Here is a 20,872-nt window from a genome sequence, read left to right as displayed (position 1 = left end):
TAAGGCAGTGGTCAGGCTACATCTTGAATACTGCAAAGATTCCTGGAGGCCTCATTTTAGGAAGGATGTAGAGCTGCTGGAATGAATACATAGAAGGCAACGAGGTTGGTGAGGGGAACAAAGGGGTGCTCTTACCAAGAAAGGCTTAATTTCTGTAAATTGTAGTATCTGGAGACTGCAGACATGCGAGGTGACCTGATTGAGGTGTTTAAGGCTTTGAATGGCTTGAGCAAACTCAATGCTGATGGGGTTCTTCCTCATGCTCAGACTATGTACGAGAAAGGATGGTTGCAGAATAAATGTGCAGAAGTTGGCGTTCAGCCAACAGGTGGTGATTGATGAAACAAGCTTCTACCCATTGTTGTGGAGTGGATAGTTTGAATAAATTCAAGGAAGAACTATACAAACTTTTGGAGGGGATGGATAGACGAAATGAATTTTTTTTTTTTTTTTGACTGATGCTGTATAAGCTTGCTTTCTTGCATCATTTTCCACTATTAATACTAATAGTAATACTATGTGAAGGCTGAAAGCTAGGTGGCTAAGTCAAGTAAAAGTATGTAAAAGTAGTCAAAGTAGATCACGAAAGTTACTAGTGCTTTCTGGGCTACCTTAGAAAAATAGCTAAGACATGTCATATGCAAAAGAGACAGAGAAATGAAGTATTTTGTAAGGAATTTCCATCTTTTTTTAGGCACATTTGCATATATATATAACGTAAATTAAATTTAAATTAATTGAAAACAAAATTAAGAATGAGTAAAGAAAGAAAGAAAGAAAGAATGCTTGTCAAACATGAGTCGGCATTAGCATCTGTGCAGAAAGCAATGAGTAAACACAGCATTTGGATTTTCTTCCATAAGAGTTCTGATGTGACCAGTCAAAGTATCAAAAATGTTCTTATCTCTGGCATTTTTTTAATCTCTTTGCAGCATGTAAATTGAGTTATACAGGTAGCCCTTGGTTTACAGTTGGGTTCTGTTTCTGAAAGAACTGTCACAAAAAAAAAATCAGTGTGAAATGAACCTAATTATATAATGTAAGTCGATGAGTTACGTTCCAGGCCACTCTCAAAATTGACATAAGTAATATAATATTATTATATTTAAAGCTCCGAAATGAATGCTATGAATGTGAAAACAGCATTTTTATGACTATAAATCAGTTAAATGTAATACAATACAAAATAACCAAACTAAATTTAATTAAATAAAAATATAAAATTTTGTACATTTACTTTGATATGTTTGAAGCCTAGACCGAAAGTTTTTGTAAGCGTCAGTGTAAGGCCATGCATTGATCTATTTTTGACAGTGGCATAATGCAGAGATTTTACTTCTCTGATACAGTCCATGGTCGAAGATTTTCCGTTTTTTTAAGAAAGCATGCAGTGTTTACTGTTGAGATTTCCTCTTTCTTTCCTTGAGAATCTCAGAATAAGGGCCAATGGATACAATTATGCTCCTTTTCACTTTTGCACTTCGCTCCCAGTCGTGGTCAATCTCACAGAGCTCATCACTGAGGATCTCCATGGCTGAAAGGATGTGCTGTAGATCGCTTGTATTCATAGATTTTAGATGAGGCTCTTCATCTGTCTTCTGTTGGCTTAGTTCTTTAGCCAATTCTTCCAAGTCTTCTTTGAAAAGTTGCTGTCCATGGCTATTGTTACATCTTCAGCTGTAACTTCATCCAATTCTGCCTCTTGCACCAGCTTGCTAATATCTTCAACGGTGTTCTCCACTGGCTGTAATCCTGTGAAGTTGGGCATAAATTGTGGAAGAAGTTTTCACCACACTCCATTCAAACAGTTCACTGACACTTTCTCCCAAGCTGCATCGATGTTATTAATGCCCTTTAAAATGTCAAATGAGCACCAATAATCCTTGACAGTTTTGTCTGACCTGGCCAAAACTCTCACCATTTCCCTGATGGTTTTGGTGCAGGTAATCGGCTTTAATGATTGCTGTTACCCCCTGGTCAATTGGTTGCAAAACTGAAGTGGTGTTTGGTAGCATCATTTAAACAACATTGATGTCCAGAGATGTATGTTCTGACTTCAGCAAGGTTTGCAGGATGGCCAGGGGCATTGTTTAAGAGAAGAAGAGCCTTGGTTGGTAACTTTTTCTCTTGACAAAAACAGAGCACAGTAGGGCAGAAATTGTTTGTGTACCAATCCAAGAAGATTTCCTGTGTCACCCAAACTCTCCTGTTCAACTTCCAGTAGAATGGCAACATGGCTTTATTTAGGCCCTTGAGAGCACGTGATGTCTGTGAATGGTACAACAACAACATTGGTTTTAATTTTAAAGTGTCAGAGACATTTGCACCCATTAGAAGCATTAGCCCTGTCTTTTGCAGCCTTTAAATCTGGTACAGACTGCTCTTCATGGGCATTGAAGGTTCGTGATAGCAAATTCTTCCAATAAAGCCCCATCTTGCCAACATTAAAAATGAGATCAGGAGGATAATTTAGCTCCTCTACAATGGCTCGAAACTTTGTAGGAAATGCTGCAGCTGCCTCAGCACCTGCATTTGCCGCCTTGCCACTTAATTTCACACAGCGGCACTTACTTTGAGATATAAATCGCATGAACCATCCCTTGCTACCTAAAAATGTCTCATCACCACCCTCTGTTTTTTTCATAAAATCTTCAAAAATTGACTTTGCCATATCAGTAATAAGAGTTTGAGAACAATGTTTTTTTTTTTTTTTTTTTTTATTTATGTCATCCATCCACAATAACAATAATTTCTCCTTTTTTTTTCTACAAGTTTACTTCTGCTGTAACTCACTTGCATTGCACTTAATGTTGTAGCATTTTGCATTGACTGTTTTATTTTATCTGCATTTTTCATTATAGTACTCACGGTCAGTTGATTCATACTTCTACACACATTAGGACTTGTCTGACCATCTTCTATTCTACGAATTACCTCCATCTTTTTTTTTAACATGATAGATATACCTGATTTTTTAGCAACATTTTCACATTCACTTGGCTTTACTGCACTTCTCTTACTAAACGTGGAATTATTTTATTAATTTAATCAACAATTTTTAATTAAAACTCACAAATCGACACTGTAGAATAGTGGCCCAACAATAGTACACCAACAGGCAAACTTAGTGTTCCTTTCCTCTTATCTCTGGCCACCTCATCCCTGGTTGACTTAGATTGTAGATGGGTATAGCCCTCATTTCTGATTGGCTGTGCTGTTTATTTACATCATATCCAGTTGTGCATTTTTGAAATTTTGTATAGTTTTTTTTTTGATATTTTTGGCCTTCTGGTTTCAAAACCATTGTTATTGTGAATTGTTGCAAAACAAACCATCGTAAAATGAGGGCTACCTGTAATTTCAATTCCATGAATAAAATGAACAAAAGCTAGTAGTTGTGCTTTGTCACTAGTACCAGTTGATTCATCCATTTGTAATGCGAAAACTGCATTACAGTTTTCTTTTTGCCTTGTAGATACTTGTACTCGATGTTAGAAGATATTTTGATTATGCCATCTGATATTAGTATTTTATCAATTTCTTTTTCGCCTTCAGCACCAAACAATGTTCTGACAATCAGACAAGTTGACTATTGAAAATCTCCATGCTGTCAGCCTCAGATATCTGTGGAGGCAGCTTATTCCAGTAATCAACAACTTGCTGGCTAGTTCATTATTCATCCACCTTTGTATCCAGTCTTCTTCCCCTGTAATTTGTATCTTATGAAATTTCAGTATTGCTAATTTCATATGTCCCAGCTTCAATCACAGTTTCTCTTACAGAAGAAAGACCCTCCATAGAGGGTCTTTCTTCTGTAAAAAATTGAACCTTGAAGAGGATGCAAAGGTGGATGAATAATGAACTAGCCAGTTTAATAATACAGAAAAAGATGGCGTGGGAATAATACAAATTGATGAAAGTTCTGGAGCTTATAGCAGTTACAATATGGCTGGAAAAGCTAGATTATGAGAAGTCAATGCTAAAAGAGAGGAAAAACAGGGACAAGGTTTCACATATTTGAATATAAAGAAGAGAAGAAAAGATATTTTTCCTATTATCATTTTATTGCTTTTAATTTTTTTATTATTACTTTATTATACTGATAATCATTCTGTTGTTCATTGGGTTGATGTGTACTGTTGCAGTTATGAGTGTTTACTATATAGCTGGATTATTTTAACTTTATTTAAGTATAACTTTTTGTAGACAAATATCTAGGTTATTAAATTAGTTCTGCATTGCATACAACTCAACTAATTCTTATATAATTCTGAGTTTATTGTTACATAAGTTAACTATTCTTTTCCCATTTATTGTTAGATGATGGCTCTGGCATGTGGCCTTATTGTGGTGCTGTTGAAGCAGTAAAATCTTGGGGAGCTACTCATCGTAACTGCAATGTTAATATATCCTTTTGAAAGATTTATATTTTGCCTTGTTTTAATTTGGTAACAACTTCTGTGGTAGTTTACTTGGTCTAAACACCACTGTACATCCTAAAGTTTGAGTGTGAATGCTGTTATATACATGGACATACACCGATGAGCCAAAACATTATGACCACCTACCTAATGTGATGTTGGTCATGCACGTGTGCAGCCAAAACAGCTCGTACCCAGTGAGGCATGGATGCTATAAGATTTCTAAATGTGTCTTGTGGTATCTGGTACCAACACATAACCAGCAGATCCTTTAACTCCTGTAAGGTCCGTGGTTGAGACGCCACAGATCGGAGTTGCTGTTCCGACACAAACGACAGATGCTCGATGGGATTGATGTCTGAGGAATTTGAAGGCCAGGGCAGTATCTGGAAGTCTTCCTCATGTTCCACGAACCAATCTCGAACATTCCGGGCGGTGTGGCATGGTGCATTATCCTGCTGAAAGACGGCACTGCCAGAGGGGAAGACCGTTGCCACGAAAGGGTGTACCTGGTCAGCAATGATGTTTACGTAGGTGGTAGACGACAGAGTGCCTGCACATGGATGACTGGACCTAGGTTATCCCAGCAGAACATTGCCCAAAAGCATGACACCACCGCCACCAGCTTGTTTTCATCCCATGCTGCATCCAGGTGCCATCACTTCCCCAGGTAAATGACGCACACGTACCCAGCCATCCACATGGTGCAACAGGAAACGTGATTCATCAGACCAGATGACCTTCTTCCAATCACTCAAGGTCCAGTTTCGATGCTGGTGTGACCATTGTAGGTGCTGTCGCCGGTGAACTGTAGTTATCGTGGGCACTCAGAGCGGCCTGCCGCTACGCAGCCCCATTTTCAGCAGAGTTCAATGTACTGTGTGTTGTGGCACATTACTCCTGTCACCAGCATTCCAATTACTGGTGGGTTGTGGCACAGTCGCCCTTCTGTTGCCACGTACCATCCGAGAGCCTTTGCTCACCTCGAGTATCGACGAACCATGGTCGTCCAATACCTCGCGGTGGTTCGTGGGTTCCCCTCCTTGGACCACTTTTGGTAGGTACTAACCATGGCTGACTGTGAGCACACCACCAGCCGTGCCATTTCGGATATGCTCTGACCCAGTTGACTGGCCATTAAAATTTAGCCATTGTCAAACGGATGAATCAGATTGGTCCACTGGATATTGATGGTTCAACTTTTGATGATCCTGTTCAGGTGGCTAACAAACTAAATGAGTATTTTGCATCTACATTCACCCATGAGGTGTTATTCAGGGAGAGGAATTCCAGAGGTGAGTTCAACTCTGGCAGTGAGCTAGATGATTTTGTAATAACTGAGAGGAAAGTGGAGGAGAAATTGTTGAAGATAAACATAAAAAGGGCACCTGGGGTGGACGGGATCTATCCAGTTATATTAAAGGAGGCAGCAAAGGAAGTAAGCAAATTACTTCCCTTAGCCATAATTATGAGAGCTTCTTTGGACTTGGGGGAGGTACCCATGGACTGGAGATGTGCAAATGTGACCCCAATTCACAAAACAGGATCAAAACGGCAACACAAGTAATTATAGTCCTGTTAGTTTAACTTCTGTTCCAGGAAAATTAATGGAGACACTGGTTAAAGAAGCACTGCAAGATTATCTAGACAGGACTTCAGTTATAGCTCGGACACAGCATAGTTTTGTTAAGGGAAAGGCTTACCTGACTAGTTTGATTGGATACTATGGTGTGGTCACAAAGGAACTGGATGCAGGGAATAACTTTGATATCATATATTTGGATCTTAGAAAGGCTTTTGATACTGTTGCACATGGAAGACTGCTGAACAAATTGGAACAGTGTAGCATTGGAGGCAAATTGCTGCTATGGATAAAGGGATGGTTGAGTGGGAGAAGACAGAGAGTGGTAATCAATGGACACTGCTCATTGTGGACTAATATTATTAGTGGAGTCCCTCAGGGTTCAGTGTTGGGTCCATTGTTGTTTTCTGTATTTATAAATGATATTGATGATGGTATATCAAGCTTAATGTCCAAGTTTGCAGATGATAAGAAGGTTGGCAGGGCTGTTAAGGACACTAATGAGAGTACGCTGTTGCAACAGGTTCTAGAAAAGTTGAGCAAATGGGCTGAGAGGTGGCAAATGAAGTTTAACATTGACAAATGTAAAGTACTACATATGGGAAGCAGTAACCCCAGAGTGATGTATCAACTCTGTGGTACTACACTGACAGTGGTAGAGAACAAAAAGGACCTGGGGGTAATTGTGCAGGCAGATATGAAGTTTTTTGAGCAGTGCAGATGGTCTGCAAGAGTAGCTCATAGTGTCTTGTCAATGATATACAGGAATTTTTCTAGCAGGGATAAGGAGGTGATTATCCCCTTGTATAAGGCAATGGTCAGGCCACACCTTGAGTACTGTATATAGGTCTGGAGGCCTCATTTTAAGAAGGATGTAGAGCTGTTGGAACGAGTACAGACTAGGGCAACAAGATTAGTGAATAGAACAAAGGGTTGCTCTTACAAAGAAAGGTTTAAATTTTGCAAATTACAGTGTCTGGAGACTAGGCACCTGTGAGGTGATCTGATTGAGGTGTATAAAGCCTTGAGTGTTTTGAGCATGCTCAGTGCTGATGGGATTCTTCCTCTTGCTCAGAATAATTAGCTGAGAGGGCATAAATTCAAATTGAGGAAAGACAGATGTAGGATAGATGTGTGGATGTTTGCCTTTAGTCAGCAAGTAGTTGATTGGTGGAACAGACTTCCATCTTTTGTTGTGGAAGTTGATAGTCTAAATAAATTTAAGGCAGAGCTGGACAGGTATTTGGAACGAACGGAGGGGTGAAATAGGAGCGGGTTTTTTTTTTTTTTTTTTTGGCTGATGCTGCATAAGCTTGCTTTCTTGCATCATGTGCCTCTACTAATGCTAATTAAAAAACTCACTTGAGTCTGCTGCTTTTCCCATCTGAAGAACAAGAGCAACACTGATTAACAAAGCTCAGTATCAGGTGTTTTTTATATCGTGTTCCTGCACGTGCCATAGTTCACCTGCAGTTGCTTTCGATTTGCATAATGACTCATCGGTCATAATGTTTTGGCTCATCGGTGTATTTGCATAGTGGCCATTGAAATACAAGTTCACCCCGCAGTGAAGAATGAATGTCCAAAATCATTCAATGAATGTCCGAAATCATTCAATGTCCCAGTGTAGTCACTAAGTAAAGCTGCTCCTGTCCTCTCTCCCATAGTGAGGCCGGTAACTTGGGAAGAAAGCCCATTCCCAGGCAAAAGGAGCAGTTGTGGAACAATTAAACCTATCTCAGACTGGTCTCTCTCTCTCTCTCTCTCTCTCTCTCTCTCTCTCTCTCTCTCTCTCTCTCTCTCTCTCTCTCTCTCTCATACTATACAGATAGACAAGATGACCACATTTGCCAACTTGACTTTATGGTGCTTTCTCGCAGAGTTGAGGGGGTTACCTCTTGTACCACCTGACAAAATACACAGTCCTGCTTTCCTTATTTTGCATTCCCTGATGGAATAACTGATCAGTAAATGCTCACCCTCTGTTATACAGAGGCATTTGAGAGTATAGCAGGAATATATAAAATGGTTTACATTTTAAAATCAGGAGAGTTTAATAGAAAACGCACATTACGCACATTCAGAACTGTTGTTCGGCTCCACAGTATTCGGTGGAATCCCAGTCAAAATCACTCTACATGTAATGAATTTTTTCAAAAGGAGTAATAATACAATGGGACCTAAGAAATAGTCCAAGAATTAAAAGATCAGAAAGTAATTCAAGCCAAAAGAATTTCTGTTAAAAGAGATGGTGTATTTGTTCCAACTAGGAATGTAATCCTTACTTTCAATTTACAAATATCTCAATCACAGTAAGAGCTGGTTATTTGATTAATCTTGTAAAACTATTATATATTCCAAGACAGTATTTAAGCGTATAACTACTACAGGGTAGTAGTTATACGTGCCTCGAAGGAACACTTACATAATGAGTGAAGTCAACAATTCCTATGATGCCCAAATTCACAGAACCATTCAGCCTTTTCAAAGACTTTCAAGGCTAGTTCCAGAGACTGTAAAATATGGAAAAGGAGAAGTGGATTCAGAAATATAAGGTGGAGCTTATCAAGTCACTTATCAAGAAGCGAAAAAGCAGATGCCTGTTTTGCAAAGAAAATTTTGCAAATTCATATGCAGTTGGGGTTCAAAAGTAACATGCCTTTACATCATCATAAATGGAACTCTCAGTAGTTCCAGACATCTCTGTAGCAGACTCAATATTTGCAAGCTGTTCTGAGGCAAATCTCTCATCTCACAATTGAAACTGCAACAAGAACAACAGAAAAACCAAGCAAACAATACCAAAAGCTTTCCCCCAAGCACTAAAATGGATAATTAAACCACACATAACAATGAATGCATGGATGTTGAAGAACAAATAAACACAGAAAAATCAGTTCTTTAGTTGCATACAAATGATTGTATGTACACTGGTACAACTTTTAGCCATGTATACCACAGCAAGCATCTGTCTGCAGGAAACTTATCTCACATATCCCCCCCCCAAAGTAAGCTGTAACTTTATACATTGTAAAGACAAGATCCAATGACCTTGGCAACTGTTCATGGTGGAGTAGCAATTTTAGTCAATTCCATGCAGTTTTAGTGAATTCCGTGTACATATTTACAGATATGAACCTCCTTGGATGCTGTTGCGGTAAGAATTATGATGGGAATTACCCTAACAGTAGTCTCATATCCACCACCAAATTTTCCTAGCTCATTATAACCGTAGTTGTTTTGCATCATTAAAACCCAACTCAAATCAAAATCTACCACCAGCCTGTGTTTGCTCATATCAATATATGAAATATCTCTTAATCCATCTTCCTCTTCCATTTTGCATTATGGGGATTTTAATGGGCATTATCCCTTATGGGGAATAACAATAGGGCAAAGAGGACAAATAATAAACTTATCACTAAAAATGGCCTAACTCACTTGAATACAGGGCATGTATACATGCATGCACACTGAGCATGTGAATATCACTCCTGTCCACAGGAGTGATATTCACATGCTCAGTGATTCTTATAATAGTAATCACTGCCTGGGTGCATATAAATTGAAAATAGGGAGTGCATCAACTTGTACAAAAAGTAAATTAAATTTACAGCAGCAAACTGGGAAAAGTGTAAGGGTCATGCCATATTAGAAGAAACCAAGATTGAAGTTCAAGTTGCCTTTTAATACAGATGGAACAACTGCATAAATAACATACAGAATTACCAGTGCAACAAAAGGTGCTATTCCAAAGATGAAAGTTAAAAAATCACATGCTATTTGTTGTTGTTTGTTATTTGGTTTTTAGGAGCATTAGCAACTAAGGCCATATTGCTCCAGGAATATGCGGTGGTCATTTCCTGACCTTTCCACATCCTCCGTATTTGGTGGGCACGGGCTCGAACCCCGGTCTAATCAAGAAAAATCATATGCAGTACAAGTCTTGTGAAATAATGACTTTCATTACATGGAATCACTTTTGCAAGTTGCCCATGACTGGAAACATTAGATATAAGTGAAGATGAAGGCTTGCAGTATTAAGTAAGGAAGTCAAAGAAGAGTCTTGGATGCAGTTTGCTTCTCTGATAAACAGGCAAACCAATATTCACATCATATGGAGAAAAATTAGATAAATTGTTGGAACTCTGATCATAAAATGGAACAGATTAGATATTGCAGAACTAGAACAGCTTGCAAATAGTGAGAAGTGCTTTTGTAAAGCTGTATGCAATGGACTCATATTTCTGTGAAGGGAAAAATAAATTTTCACCCAACTAAACAAATGTCATATAATCAGCCTCCCACCATAACTAAGCTTCAAAGAGCACTTTATAAAGCAAAATCAAGTGTGACAGGTCTGGATGAGATTTACTATCAAATGATTGAGCAACTTAGTGAATAATCACTGCTCACTCTACTAACTTTTTTACAATAAGATATTTTTGGAAGGAATCTATACAACCTGGAGACACTCCATAATATTGGCTTTTCCAAACCCAGGTAAGGACCATTTAAATCCAGTTAATTACTGGGCAGTAGCTAACTGGATTTAAATGGTTCTTACCAGTTGATTTTAGAGTGAATACTTGTGGTCATATAATACTTACTTATACTTACTTAATTACCTGTGTTTTTTTTTTTTTAACTCATAGTTCTTAACCCATATCAGCATGATTTTCAGGTAGATTGACATTAGACTTCATGATCAACATTAGAACATGGCATATGGGGTCTTATGAGACATACATCACAAGATTTTGAGGTTCTACTAGTGCTCCTACAGCATTGTTTATATCAGAATTTTTCAAATATATTACACAGAAGTTCATACCTGACATCACATTTGTAAATCTAAAAGGCCATAGTTATTTGATATTCCTGCTGATGGACATAAATCTTTCAAATCTATCATTAAGATATGTCTGCAAAACTGGCAGATCTAATATTTATATGAGCTCACCATACAAAGAGGAACACTTCTAGAAGGCTGGGAAGAACACTTTATTGAGGAAAATAACTAATGCCTTCAAAGGTAACAGAAGCAAAACAACAAATCAGTGCAGCATAAGAAAGTGGAAACTGACTTATTCTAAAGGAGAATCCACCTTGAGCACACTTTCTTAAACTCTAACAAAACATACACTATGTGATAAAAGTATTTGCTGAGTATTCAAAAACTTATGTAACCGGTGTAACAGCAGATATTGCCTCTGCTAAAATGAAGAAAAATTGATCAATGCTAAACAGATCGCCTGGTAGTAATTTTGACTCATAGTGAATGGCTTTCTTGCTGACATTAAGAGTGAAAATTTCAGGGTAGTAGTAGTTGACAAGTTGATGGAAAATTATAGAAAAATAGCAATCAGAATGGCACTCAAGCTCCATTATTTGCACTTTTACTTGGATCTTGACCAAATCTTGTTAGTGTGAGGAGCATGTTGAGTGATTCCACTAGGATATACAATTAATTGGAGGGAGAAGAGGTACCAAGGAATGTGGCAGGAAGCTATGATGGGTGACCCTATCTGGTTCATGATTTGGGATGATCACACTGACCACAAAAGATAAAGATATTCAAATGTACATTTTTATGGAAATTTTATTGATTAATCCAAGGAGGGTTTCTACTTTTTAGTTTGTTATTTACTTGGAGCAAAGATTAATACTCTGTTCTTTCTGGAAGTTGAACATTGTGTTAATAAATCTGATATTGCATATTTCTTTCTTTCATTTCTGGGCAAACGATTGATGTGATGCAAAAACTGAGGTCATATTTGAAATCAGTATATCTAAATTCATAAAGGAATACCAAGAAATGCAGATAAACAGAAACTTTTTTTGAAAATTTGTTGCATAGTGTAATGAATAACCCATATAATTAGAAAAGGCCAATTTGAGTCCAGTTTTTATTATATTTGTCTATATATTTCTATATTATATAGGCTATATTTTTCTGCAGCTAGCTGGGGTATTTTCTTTTTTCTTTTCTTTTTTTTTAGATAACACTGCATAAGCAAATATAAATATTTCTTAATAGAAGTATAATATTTCATATTTATGCAGCTGTTATTCAGTATGGTGAATATATGAAGTCTAAACAAGTTAACATTGTTCTGGGTATTACTGTAGTTCCCTATAATGACTCTTAGAGTAAATTGTATTTATTTAGATAGTTTCAGGATGCTCCCTTAAATATCACTTAAAATGTAAAATGCAAATAAAAATAAGCTCATGTGGGTGGCACAGTTGGTAGAATTGCCGTTCTCCCTGCACTGGGTGGAAATGATCCGAGTTCGAGTCCTGTTGATGATGTCAGAAATTTCTATGGGTGTTTTTTCACAACATGGCGGAGTTAGTTGGTCTCAGGCAAGTGTAGCGTGGTTTTTTCTCATGGAAACTTGGATTTTTTTCTTCCGGCAAACAGAAAATTGACCACAGAACACATGCAATTTACAGACAGTATACATGGAGCAATATGACCTTAGTTGTTGATGCTCTTAAAACTGTACTGTAACGACAACATATCAAAATAAATATTGCATTTGATGGTATTTTGTAAAGTTATTTTATACGTTAATTAATTTTGTAAGTTATATAAAAGGTCATGTACTTTTTAATTTTCTAATATTTTATTATTAGGATTTTGTATTTTATTGCACTTTTCAATTAATTTCCTTTGACTTTTTTTAAGAGGTGGTTGTTGACAAGCCAAATCTGATAATTACCACTCCTGCATTCATGTACAGTACACCAAATTTTCATGAAGTATTTGATGGTGTAGGAAAGATGATAGATGCATTATTAAAACTGTTGGGTAAGAACTGATGGTGACAGTTGCTAGGTTTTTGTTATTATGAATGAAATGTTGATTTCCTAATTAAGAATAAGATTATCAGTAACGAATCTTTTCTACCCATATTCCTAATGTTAAGTTGATGATAATTTGCAAAAATTAGATATCAAATTGTTATGTAAATGTTGTTAGTACATTTATTAATCAAATGTAAATAAAGCATTATTATATGAATTATGATTTCAGTTTCTTTCTTTTGAATTGCAATATACTAAATTAAATATTTTATGCTGCTTTTGTTTTTTCAGAAATGCATTTATATATCTTATAAACTTGAAATTATTGATTTAATGCAAAATAATCTTCTGCTATAAAGAGGCCTTTAGACAGATAAGGTGCCATTGCCAAAAGTGAGGCACCAACAGGGATGGGGATGCTAAGTCTTTTGAAACAGCCATTATGTGAGGAAATGAAAATTCCAGTTATTACCTTGATCGTTAGCAATAAATTCACATAATGCCAACTTTCTAAAGCAGCCGATAATTAACCACACTCTTTGATATTGGATGGCCCATTTATCATTAAATCCTGTGAAAATTAAAAGCTTTTAAATTTCCTTAACATGATTAACTTTTATCTATATGTTAGATTAATTGAAAGGACAAAGATAAATTAATTTAAAAAAAAATGCTTTAAAATTGATATGATGTTAAATAAGAAATGAATTATGAAATGCTCTCCAGGTAATTTTAATTTTCACCTTGTCCTAATGTTAAGCTGGATGTGATTGGTTGGGGCTATTCTTCTTTGCTATGTTCCCTCAACCTATTAATAAAATTCATTCCATAAAATAATGCTTCCGATAGTTACTAAGAGTCTGTCATATTGTTGTTGAAAGTCCTCAATCCTCGAAGGTACTGGCCACGGTGACTGTAAAACGGACTGCCAGCCCACTCACAACTACTAGATTGTAAAATACTAGTTGCTATAGCAACCATCTTTGTCAAATCCTGGTTATAAACATTGTATACTGAAATTGACAGACTGCAGTGTTTATCATGTTATCCACTATCTGAAAATTTATGCCCAAACATTTATTTCATTATGATCATGGATATTTGTAAGCTGAGTGTGCCAGTTATGTTATATGCTACTTATGGTGCTTTTCTGCCCTCCGAAGGGTTGGCACCACTCTTGAAACAGCTGTATGGTATGATGATGACACCTTGTTACAAATAAAAGACATTATATTCCTGTGAGTAGATGCCTTTTATGAAGTGTGATGAAAAAGTTCAGCAACTGACTTCTTAAAATGAAACTGGACTGTTGTAGTGCTCTGCAACTTGTTGAAACATGTTCATGACTCATCTAGACATAGAAAAGCATGAATCACCCATTAATTCATGTGTGATTCATAAAACACCCACTAAACATGGTTGAGTGAATCTTTTATGTGTTTTGTTACATTTTAAAATGAATGATTTTACTGATTACCAAATTGGCATCAAATTTTATTTCAAATTAGGGAAGAGTGAAACAGAAACCCATGAAATGTTAAAAATGGTTTCAGAGAAGATGTGTGTCATTCAAAGGCGTCAGTGGTTTGAAAAGTTTAAAGAGCACTCACATCTGTCAAAGATGGTCCTCACTCTGGCTGCCTTCAGCTTCCAAAACCAATTATTTATTTGTTTGTATTTGTGATGTGATCAGGACTGATCAACATTTAACTAGTTGTGGAGTTGATAAATGAAATTGTTTATGGGAAAAGTCCATCAATTTTAACACAAGATTTGGGAATGTGATGTGTTTTGGTGAAATTAGTGCCTTGCATCCTCACTGATAATTGCAGAGAGTTCTTGCATATCAGTGTCTTCTCCAGTGTGTTTCTTCTGGCCTTCAGATGATGAATTTATGGCTGTGACTTAGAGATAAAGGCCCAGTCCTCAGAGAGGTCAAAATGGAAGATTCTTCTTCTCTGAGGTCTAAAACAAAGCAAGAAAATCTCAAGTGTGAAGATCATATGTATCATATTTACTCAGGGCATTATTCATTATGAAATTGTCCTGCTTTGCCAAATAGTGAACCAGGAATGCTACAAGGCAGTGCTACAGCAATTGCTTGATGCTGTTTGGAGAAAATGGCTGGAGAAGTGGGCTTTAGGGAATGGCGCTTGCATCATGACAATGCCTTGCACACTTGCACTTTCCATTCAAGAATATCTTGTGAAGCATTCCATCACTATTGTTTCCAATCTGTTTTAGCTCCTGTGATCCCCCCCCACAAGCTTTAAGTTCCCTTAAAAGGTCATAGATTTGCAGTAACTAAGGAATTAATTGAAATCATGGCATTATTAGCATTAATTCTAAAAGAAAGTTATTAAGTTACAGAAAAATTGAAATCTGTGTATACAGTCAAGGAGATTACATTGAGGGAGATATTTCACAAATATTCCTATAGTATAGCAACTTAATTTCTGACAAAATTTACTTTCCAATCTATATTTTGAAGATATTGAGCTAGTTGAATGTGATATGAAAGAATGGGTTTGGTGTTAAAAGTAGAGTTTGTTTATTCTATTTTTGACTTCTGATATAGGTTATAGATTAATTGAAGTAGCGTAGTTATTAGGAATAGGCAAAAGGAATGGTTGTTAGGTAAAATAAATAAATTAAATCCGCTGTTTTTAACGTTCCTTCAAATAATTTTTTCCCCCTGTCTGCAAAAGCCCTCGGGGCCACTTTGATGCTGTATGACTGCCTGGGGTTAAAAATATAAGTGATTTTTTTGAGAGAATTTATTTTGTGATTAGCATTGGCATATGTTGCAAGAAAGCAAGCTTATGTAGCATCAGCCAAAAAAAAAAAAAAAAAACCATTTGACCCATCCATTTTCTCCAAATGCTTGTCTAGTTCTGCCTTGAACTTATTTAAGTTGTTGACCTCCACTACGATAGATGGAAGTTTGTTTCTACTATCAACCACCTGCTGGCCAAAGGCAAATTTCTTCACATCTATTCTACAGTTGTCTTTCTTCAATTTGAATTTATGTCCTTTATGGCGAGTAATCTGAAGGCCATATTATAGACCTCAATCAGATCACCTTGCTTGTGCCTAGTCTCCAGATGCTGCAATTTGCAGAACTTAAGCCTTCCTTGGTAACAGCAACCCTTTGTTCCATTTACCAATCTTGTTGCCCTTCTCTGTACGTGTTCCACTCTACATCCTTCCTAAAATGAGGCCTCCAGACCTGTATACAATACTCAAGGTGTAGCCTGACCATTGCCTTATATAAGGGGACAATCACCCCCATTATCCCTGCTAGCAAAATTCCTGTATATCATTGACAAGACACCATGAGCTACCCTTGCAGCCTTTTTGCACTGCTCAGAAGTGATGATCGAGTTACCTTGAATTTGAGTGATGTAACTGAGTTGCGGTAGTCAATTCATGTAAGTTGACACAGTGCACTATAGGAAACTTTAGATAGACCATGGAAAAAACATTTTGTATTAACCAGTATTATATAATACTATATTCAGTATTATGTATTGAAGCTAATATATTCAAAATTAAGTTTGCTTTCTTGTATCATTTGCCACTAGTACTACTACTACTAATAATAATAATAATAATAATTGAAAATAAGTGAGCAAAGAACTTTAAAATCAAGTTGATGGCATTTAATAATGACATGCATAATTTACCTGCTGTAGTGTATGATATGCATTACTTATTTATTGTTAATTTGGAATAAATACCTGGGAATGCCATTCAGAAAGTGCCAGAATGCAGTTCCAGACAGGTACATATGTTACTACAACAAGACTTAAATAAATTATTCATTTTGTCTGAAAAGTGGCAGTTAAGCATTAATGCTAGCAAATTCAAGGTTATGCATATGTATAACAGCAATTCCAAGTTAAATTATCAGATGGCAGATAACACAGTCAGCTTGGCTGAAGACAAAAGGGATCTATGGGTAGTAATACAGTTGAATGTGAAATTCTCAATAGTGCATTAAGGCTACTGAGATAGCATGTAGGGTTATATCTGTGACATATTTCTTGTTAGTAGAACTAAACAGATGATAATTCCATCATACAAATAAACAGTCATATTACATCTTGAGTACTTACAGGTCTAGAAACCGCACTTCAAATAAATTAAGAAAAGATAACTGTAGACTGACATAAAAGTATTGCTTTCAGTCAGAGGATTATTAGCTGTCAGAACAAGCTACCACATGTTTTGTAGTCAGGTAGCTTATGTAGATTTAAAGAGGAATTAGATATATTTTTTTTTTAAATGCAGATGCTATATATTGAATAGCATTGAAACCAAAACAGGAAGTATGTGCTGTTTTGTCCCCTGTGAGGGCACTAAGTTTGTTTAGCATTTGAAATGGCAATTAGAAAATAAATGTCCATGTACTAATTTGAGTGTGCATAATTAATATAGTTTATTGCCATTATATTTTACAAACATTTAAAACATAATTTATAAAGTTCATTGTACTGCATTACAATGTTATATGAATTTCAACAATGTCAAGGTTGATATTTAAAGATTTTAAAAGTTACATTGGTTGGTAGAATGTAACTTTTAAAATTTCTAAATATCAACCTTGACATTTGTTAAAATTCATATCATGTTGTAATATAGTAATGATAAACACTGAGAATGATAAACAGTGATTTTCAGTTAGAATTTACATATCCAGCCTTGCCACTTAAGGTAGACTTTTTCTTCTGTCCGAAAAGGAAATTGAACATTGTTAATCTACTGCCATTAATTCAATAGTTACAGGTAACAGTTGAGATGCATCACTTTTTGTGTGTTCTGGGTGAACAATTACTTTTTTGATTGAAGAAAAAGAATCTAATAAAGGGGACTGAAAGCGAAAACCGTGGTATCCAATGTCTCTACCAGAATGAGAGTTTTGATAATGGTCATTTTCTCTGCTTGCTTTTCTGTGATAGCTGTAAGGCTCTGGATTTTCTTCCTTTTTTTCAATATAAAGACCTCCTCTAATGACATGAAAATTTCCACTTCCAAGTACACTGTGGTCAGAATCACGGTAATGGTCGGAATGCGATGGTTCTTGTTGCTGAAATCTTGATGTAAATTTTCTCAATGATTTAAAATCAGCATAATCTTCAAAATTAAATTTGGGGAAAAGAGGCTTATTTCCATATGGGCCAGTTACAGGAATACCACCCGTTTCAGTCCCCTTGAGATCACTGTTTTTAGGAACTGCCAGCAGTGATGATATATCCAATTTCTCGGCTTTAGCTGTTGGTAACAGTAACTTGACATTTTGTTTATCATTGTAACTATCATCTGGTGCATCAGTTGATATCAGTGTCAATGCTGGAATGCTCCTTGATTGCTTTTGCATACTGTTTTTCCAGGATGTAATAAACAAGTTATTAGAAGCAGAGTTTATTGGATTTAATGTAGTGTACTGTGGATCAGTGCTATGGAATTCATTTTGACTGGTATCTGCAACTAAAAACAGAGTATTAGCAATTATTAACATTCATTGACATGTGCACTAGTATTATTTAGCATTTCACAGACAATTGTTACATTTAAAAAAATTGTAAGATTACTTAAAAAGATTATCATATTTTTGCATATTTTGTAACATTTAACCACAATTTTCCTAATCACAATATTCCTTCTCCCTCTTGGTTTCGAAGAAAATACTTTTTTCTTGTAATTTTCTTATAAGTATATAAGTATTAGTAGTGGCGAATGATGCAAGAGAACAAGCCAAAAAAAAAAACAAGAAGCTTCCTACATCACTTGTCGATCCCCTCCAATAATTTGATTACTGTTACCCATATGCAGTATCTAGTATTTATCAGTATTAAATTTCAGGTGCCATTTACCTAATTTTTCTAGATCTTGTTGTAGTAGATTACCTTGATTTCTGTTATTAACCACCCTGCTAACCTTTCTAGCATCTGTAAACTTAGACATTAAGCCTGATATACCTTCATCAATTCTTTAATAAATGTAGAAAGCAACAGTATGCCCAGCACTGAACCTTGGAGGACTCCGCTATTAACATTAATTCATGAAGAGCAAGTGTCCATTAATAACCACTCTTTGGCTTCTCCCACTCAACCATCCCTTTATCAATATCAGTACTTTGCCTTTAATGCTACATTGCTCCAATTTGTACAGCAATCTTTTATGTGCAACAGTATCAACAGCATTCCTGAAATCCAAGAATATCTTTTCAAAATTATTTTTTTTCATCTAGTTCCTTTTTTACTGCATCATAGTATCTGATGAAATTGGTCAGACATGATTACTCGTTAACAAATCCATGCTGTGACTGCAGTATAATTGCAAACCAGTCTAGATGGTCCTGCATTACTTCTTTAACCAGTGACTCCATTATTTTCCTGGAACAAAAGATAAACTAACTTTTGATCCCCCTTTGTTAATCAGTTATACATTCGTACATCTCCAGGGCCCACCCCTGAATCCAAAGATGCTCTGATAATTACTGTTGATGTTATCAACAGTAATTATCAGAGCTAAATGGGAAGCATTCAAAGAGTTAATCTGGGAAACTACAAGGCTTTTCATACCAATTAAGAAATATTGTTCAAGATTTAGGCCTAAACGGATGTAAGATGAACTAATGAGATTCATGGCTGAGAAGAAAAATGCATATAAATTATCAGGTGACACAGAAGCCTATGGTAGATATAAACGAGTCTGTAATCAAGTCACAAAGGAGGATAGGCGGACGAAGGCAGATTACGAGAAATTTTTAGCAAAGGATGCAGAGAAAAACAGCAAAGAGTTCTTTATTTATGTAAACTAGAAGGAAGGGGATGAATCAGGTTGGTCCTCTTAATATCAATGGTTCGACTGTTGATGATCCTGCTTAGATAGCTGACAAACTGAATGAGTATTTTGCATCTACATTCACACGAGTTATTCATGGAAGAGAATTCCAGAAGTTTATCAGATGCTGGCAGGGAGCTAAATGATTTTGTAATAATAGAGCAGAGTGGACGAGAAATTGTTGAAGTTAAACATAAGAAAAGTACCTGGGGTGGATGGGATCTATCAACTTATATTAAATGAGGCAGCAAACCCTTAGCCTTAATTATGAAAGCTTCCTTGGAGATGTGCAAATGTGACCCCAATTCACAAAAGAGAATCAAAGGGTGACAAGTTAATTACAGACCTGTTAGTTTAACAAACCCATGCTGTGTCTGAACTATAATTGCAGTCTTGTCTAGATGATTCTGCAGTGCTTCTTTAAGCAGTCACTTCTTTATTTTCTCAGAATGAAAGTTAAGGGGAAGTCTTGTCACAAAGTCAACAGTCACAAAGGAACTGAATGCAAAAAATAATTTTGATATCATATACTTGGATTTTAGGAAAGCTTTTGATACTGTTGTGCATGGAACACTACTGTACAAATTGAAGCAATATGGTATTAAGGGCAAATTGTTGCTCTATTTCTAAAGGGATGGTTGAGTGGGAGAAAGACAGTGGTAATCAATGGACACTGCTCTTCATGGACTAATGTTATTAGTGGAGTCCCCCCAGGGTTCAGTGCTCGGCCCATGTGCATCTGTTCCGAGGTGCCATTGGCCCCGAGTTTCTGTTTATGGATGATAACGCCACACCCCATTGCACTGCAGCTATTGATATGCTTTTGGAAAGCGAGGACATTATTCGTATGGATTGGCCTGCCTGTTCCACCGATCTAAATCCCGCCGAACACATATAGGACTCTCTGGGGAGACACCTAGCGGCACGTCCACACCCACCAGAAAATGTTCACCAGCTGAAGATGGTGCTGACAGAGGAACAGACGATGTTACCGCAAGAACTTATCAACAACATTGTTCTAAGTATGGACAGGCGGTGCAAAGCCTGCATCGACATTAGGGGTAGCCATATCTCTTACTGAGGACCACCTCTTCCCTTTGTTCCATCTTTGGCAGTGATGCATCTGTATCATGGCAGCCAGTGCTATGTTGCCATTTTTGAATAAAGTCCTTTACTGTTTTGTTTCCATGGTATGCAGTAAGTGCCG

General features: G+C 36.5%; 1 protein-coding gene across 1 annotated transcript in view; it reads left to right on the top strand.

The window, feature by feature from the left end:
• Window positions 1-12,842, top strand: part of LOC150089618 (ES1 protein homolog, mitochondrial-like) — a 67,989-nt gene extending 55,147 nt beyond the window's left edge. The window contains exons 7-8 of the mRNA XM_090368691.1: window positions 4,321-4,406; window positions 12,697-12,842. Of these exons, the coding sequence (XP_090224817.1) occupies window positions 4,321-4,406; window positions 12,697-12,831 (221 nt within the window). The 3' untranslated portion in view covers window positions 12,832-12,842. The remainder of the gene's footprint in view (window positions 1-4,320; window positions 4,407-12,696) is intronic.
• Window positions 12,843-20,872: the final 8,030 nt, after the last annotated feature.

Source organism: Mastigoproctus giganteus, chromosome 2, assembly GCF_048544385.1.
Source record: "Mastigoproctus giganteus isolate SK-2022 chromosome 2, ASM4854438v1, whole genome shotgun sequence".
Classification (NCBI taxonomy): Eukaryota; Metazoa; Arthropoda; class Arachnida; order Uropygi; family Thelyphonidae; genus Mastigoproctus; species Mastigoproctus giganteus.
This window is presented reverse-complemented; position numbering and strand designations above follow the sequence as displayed.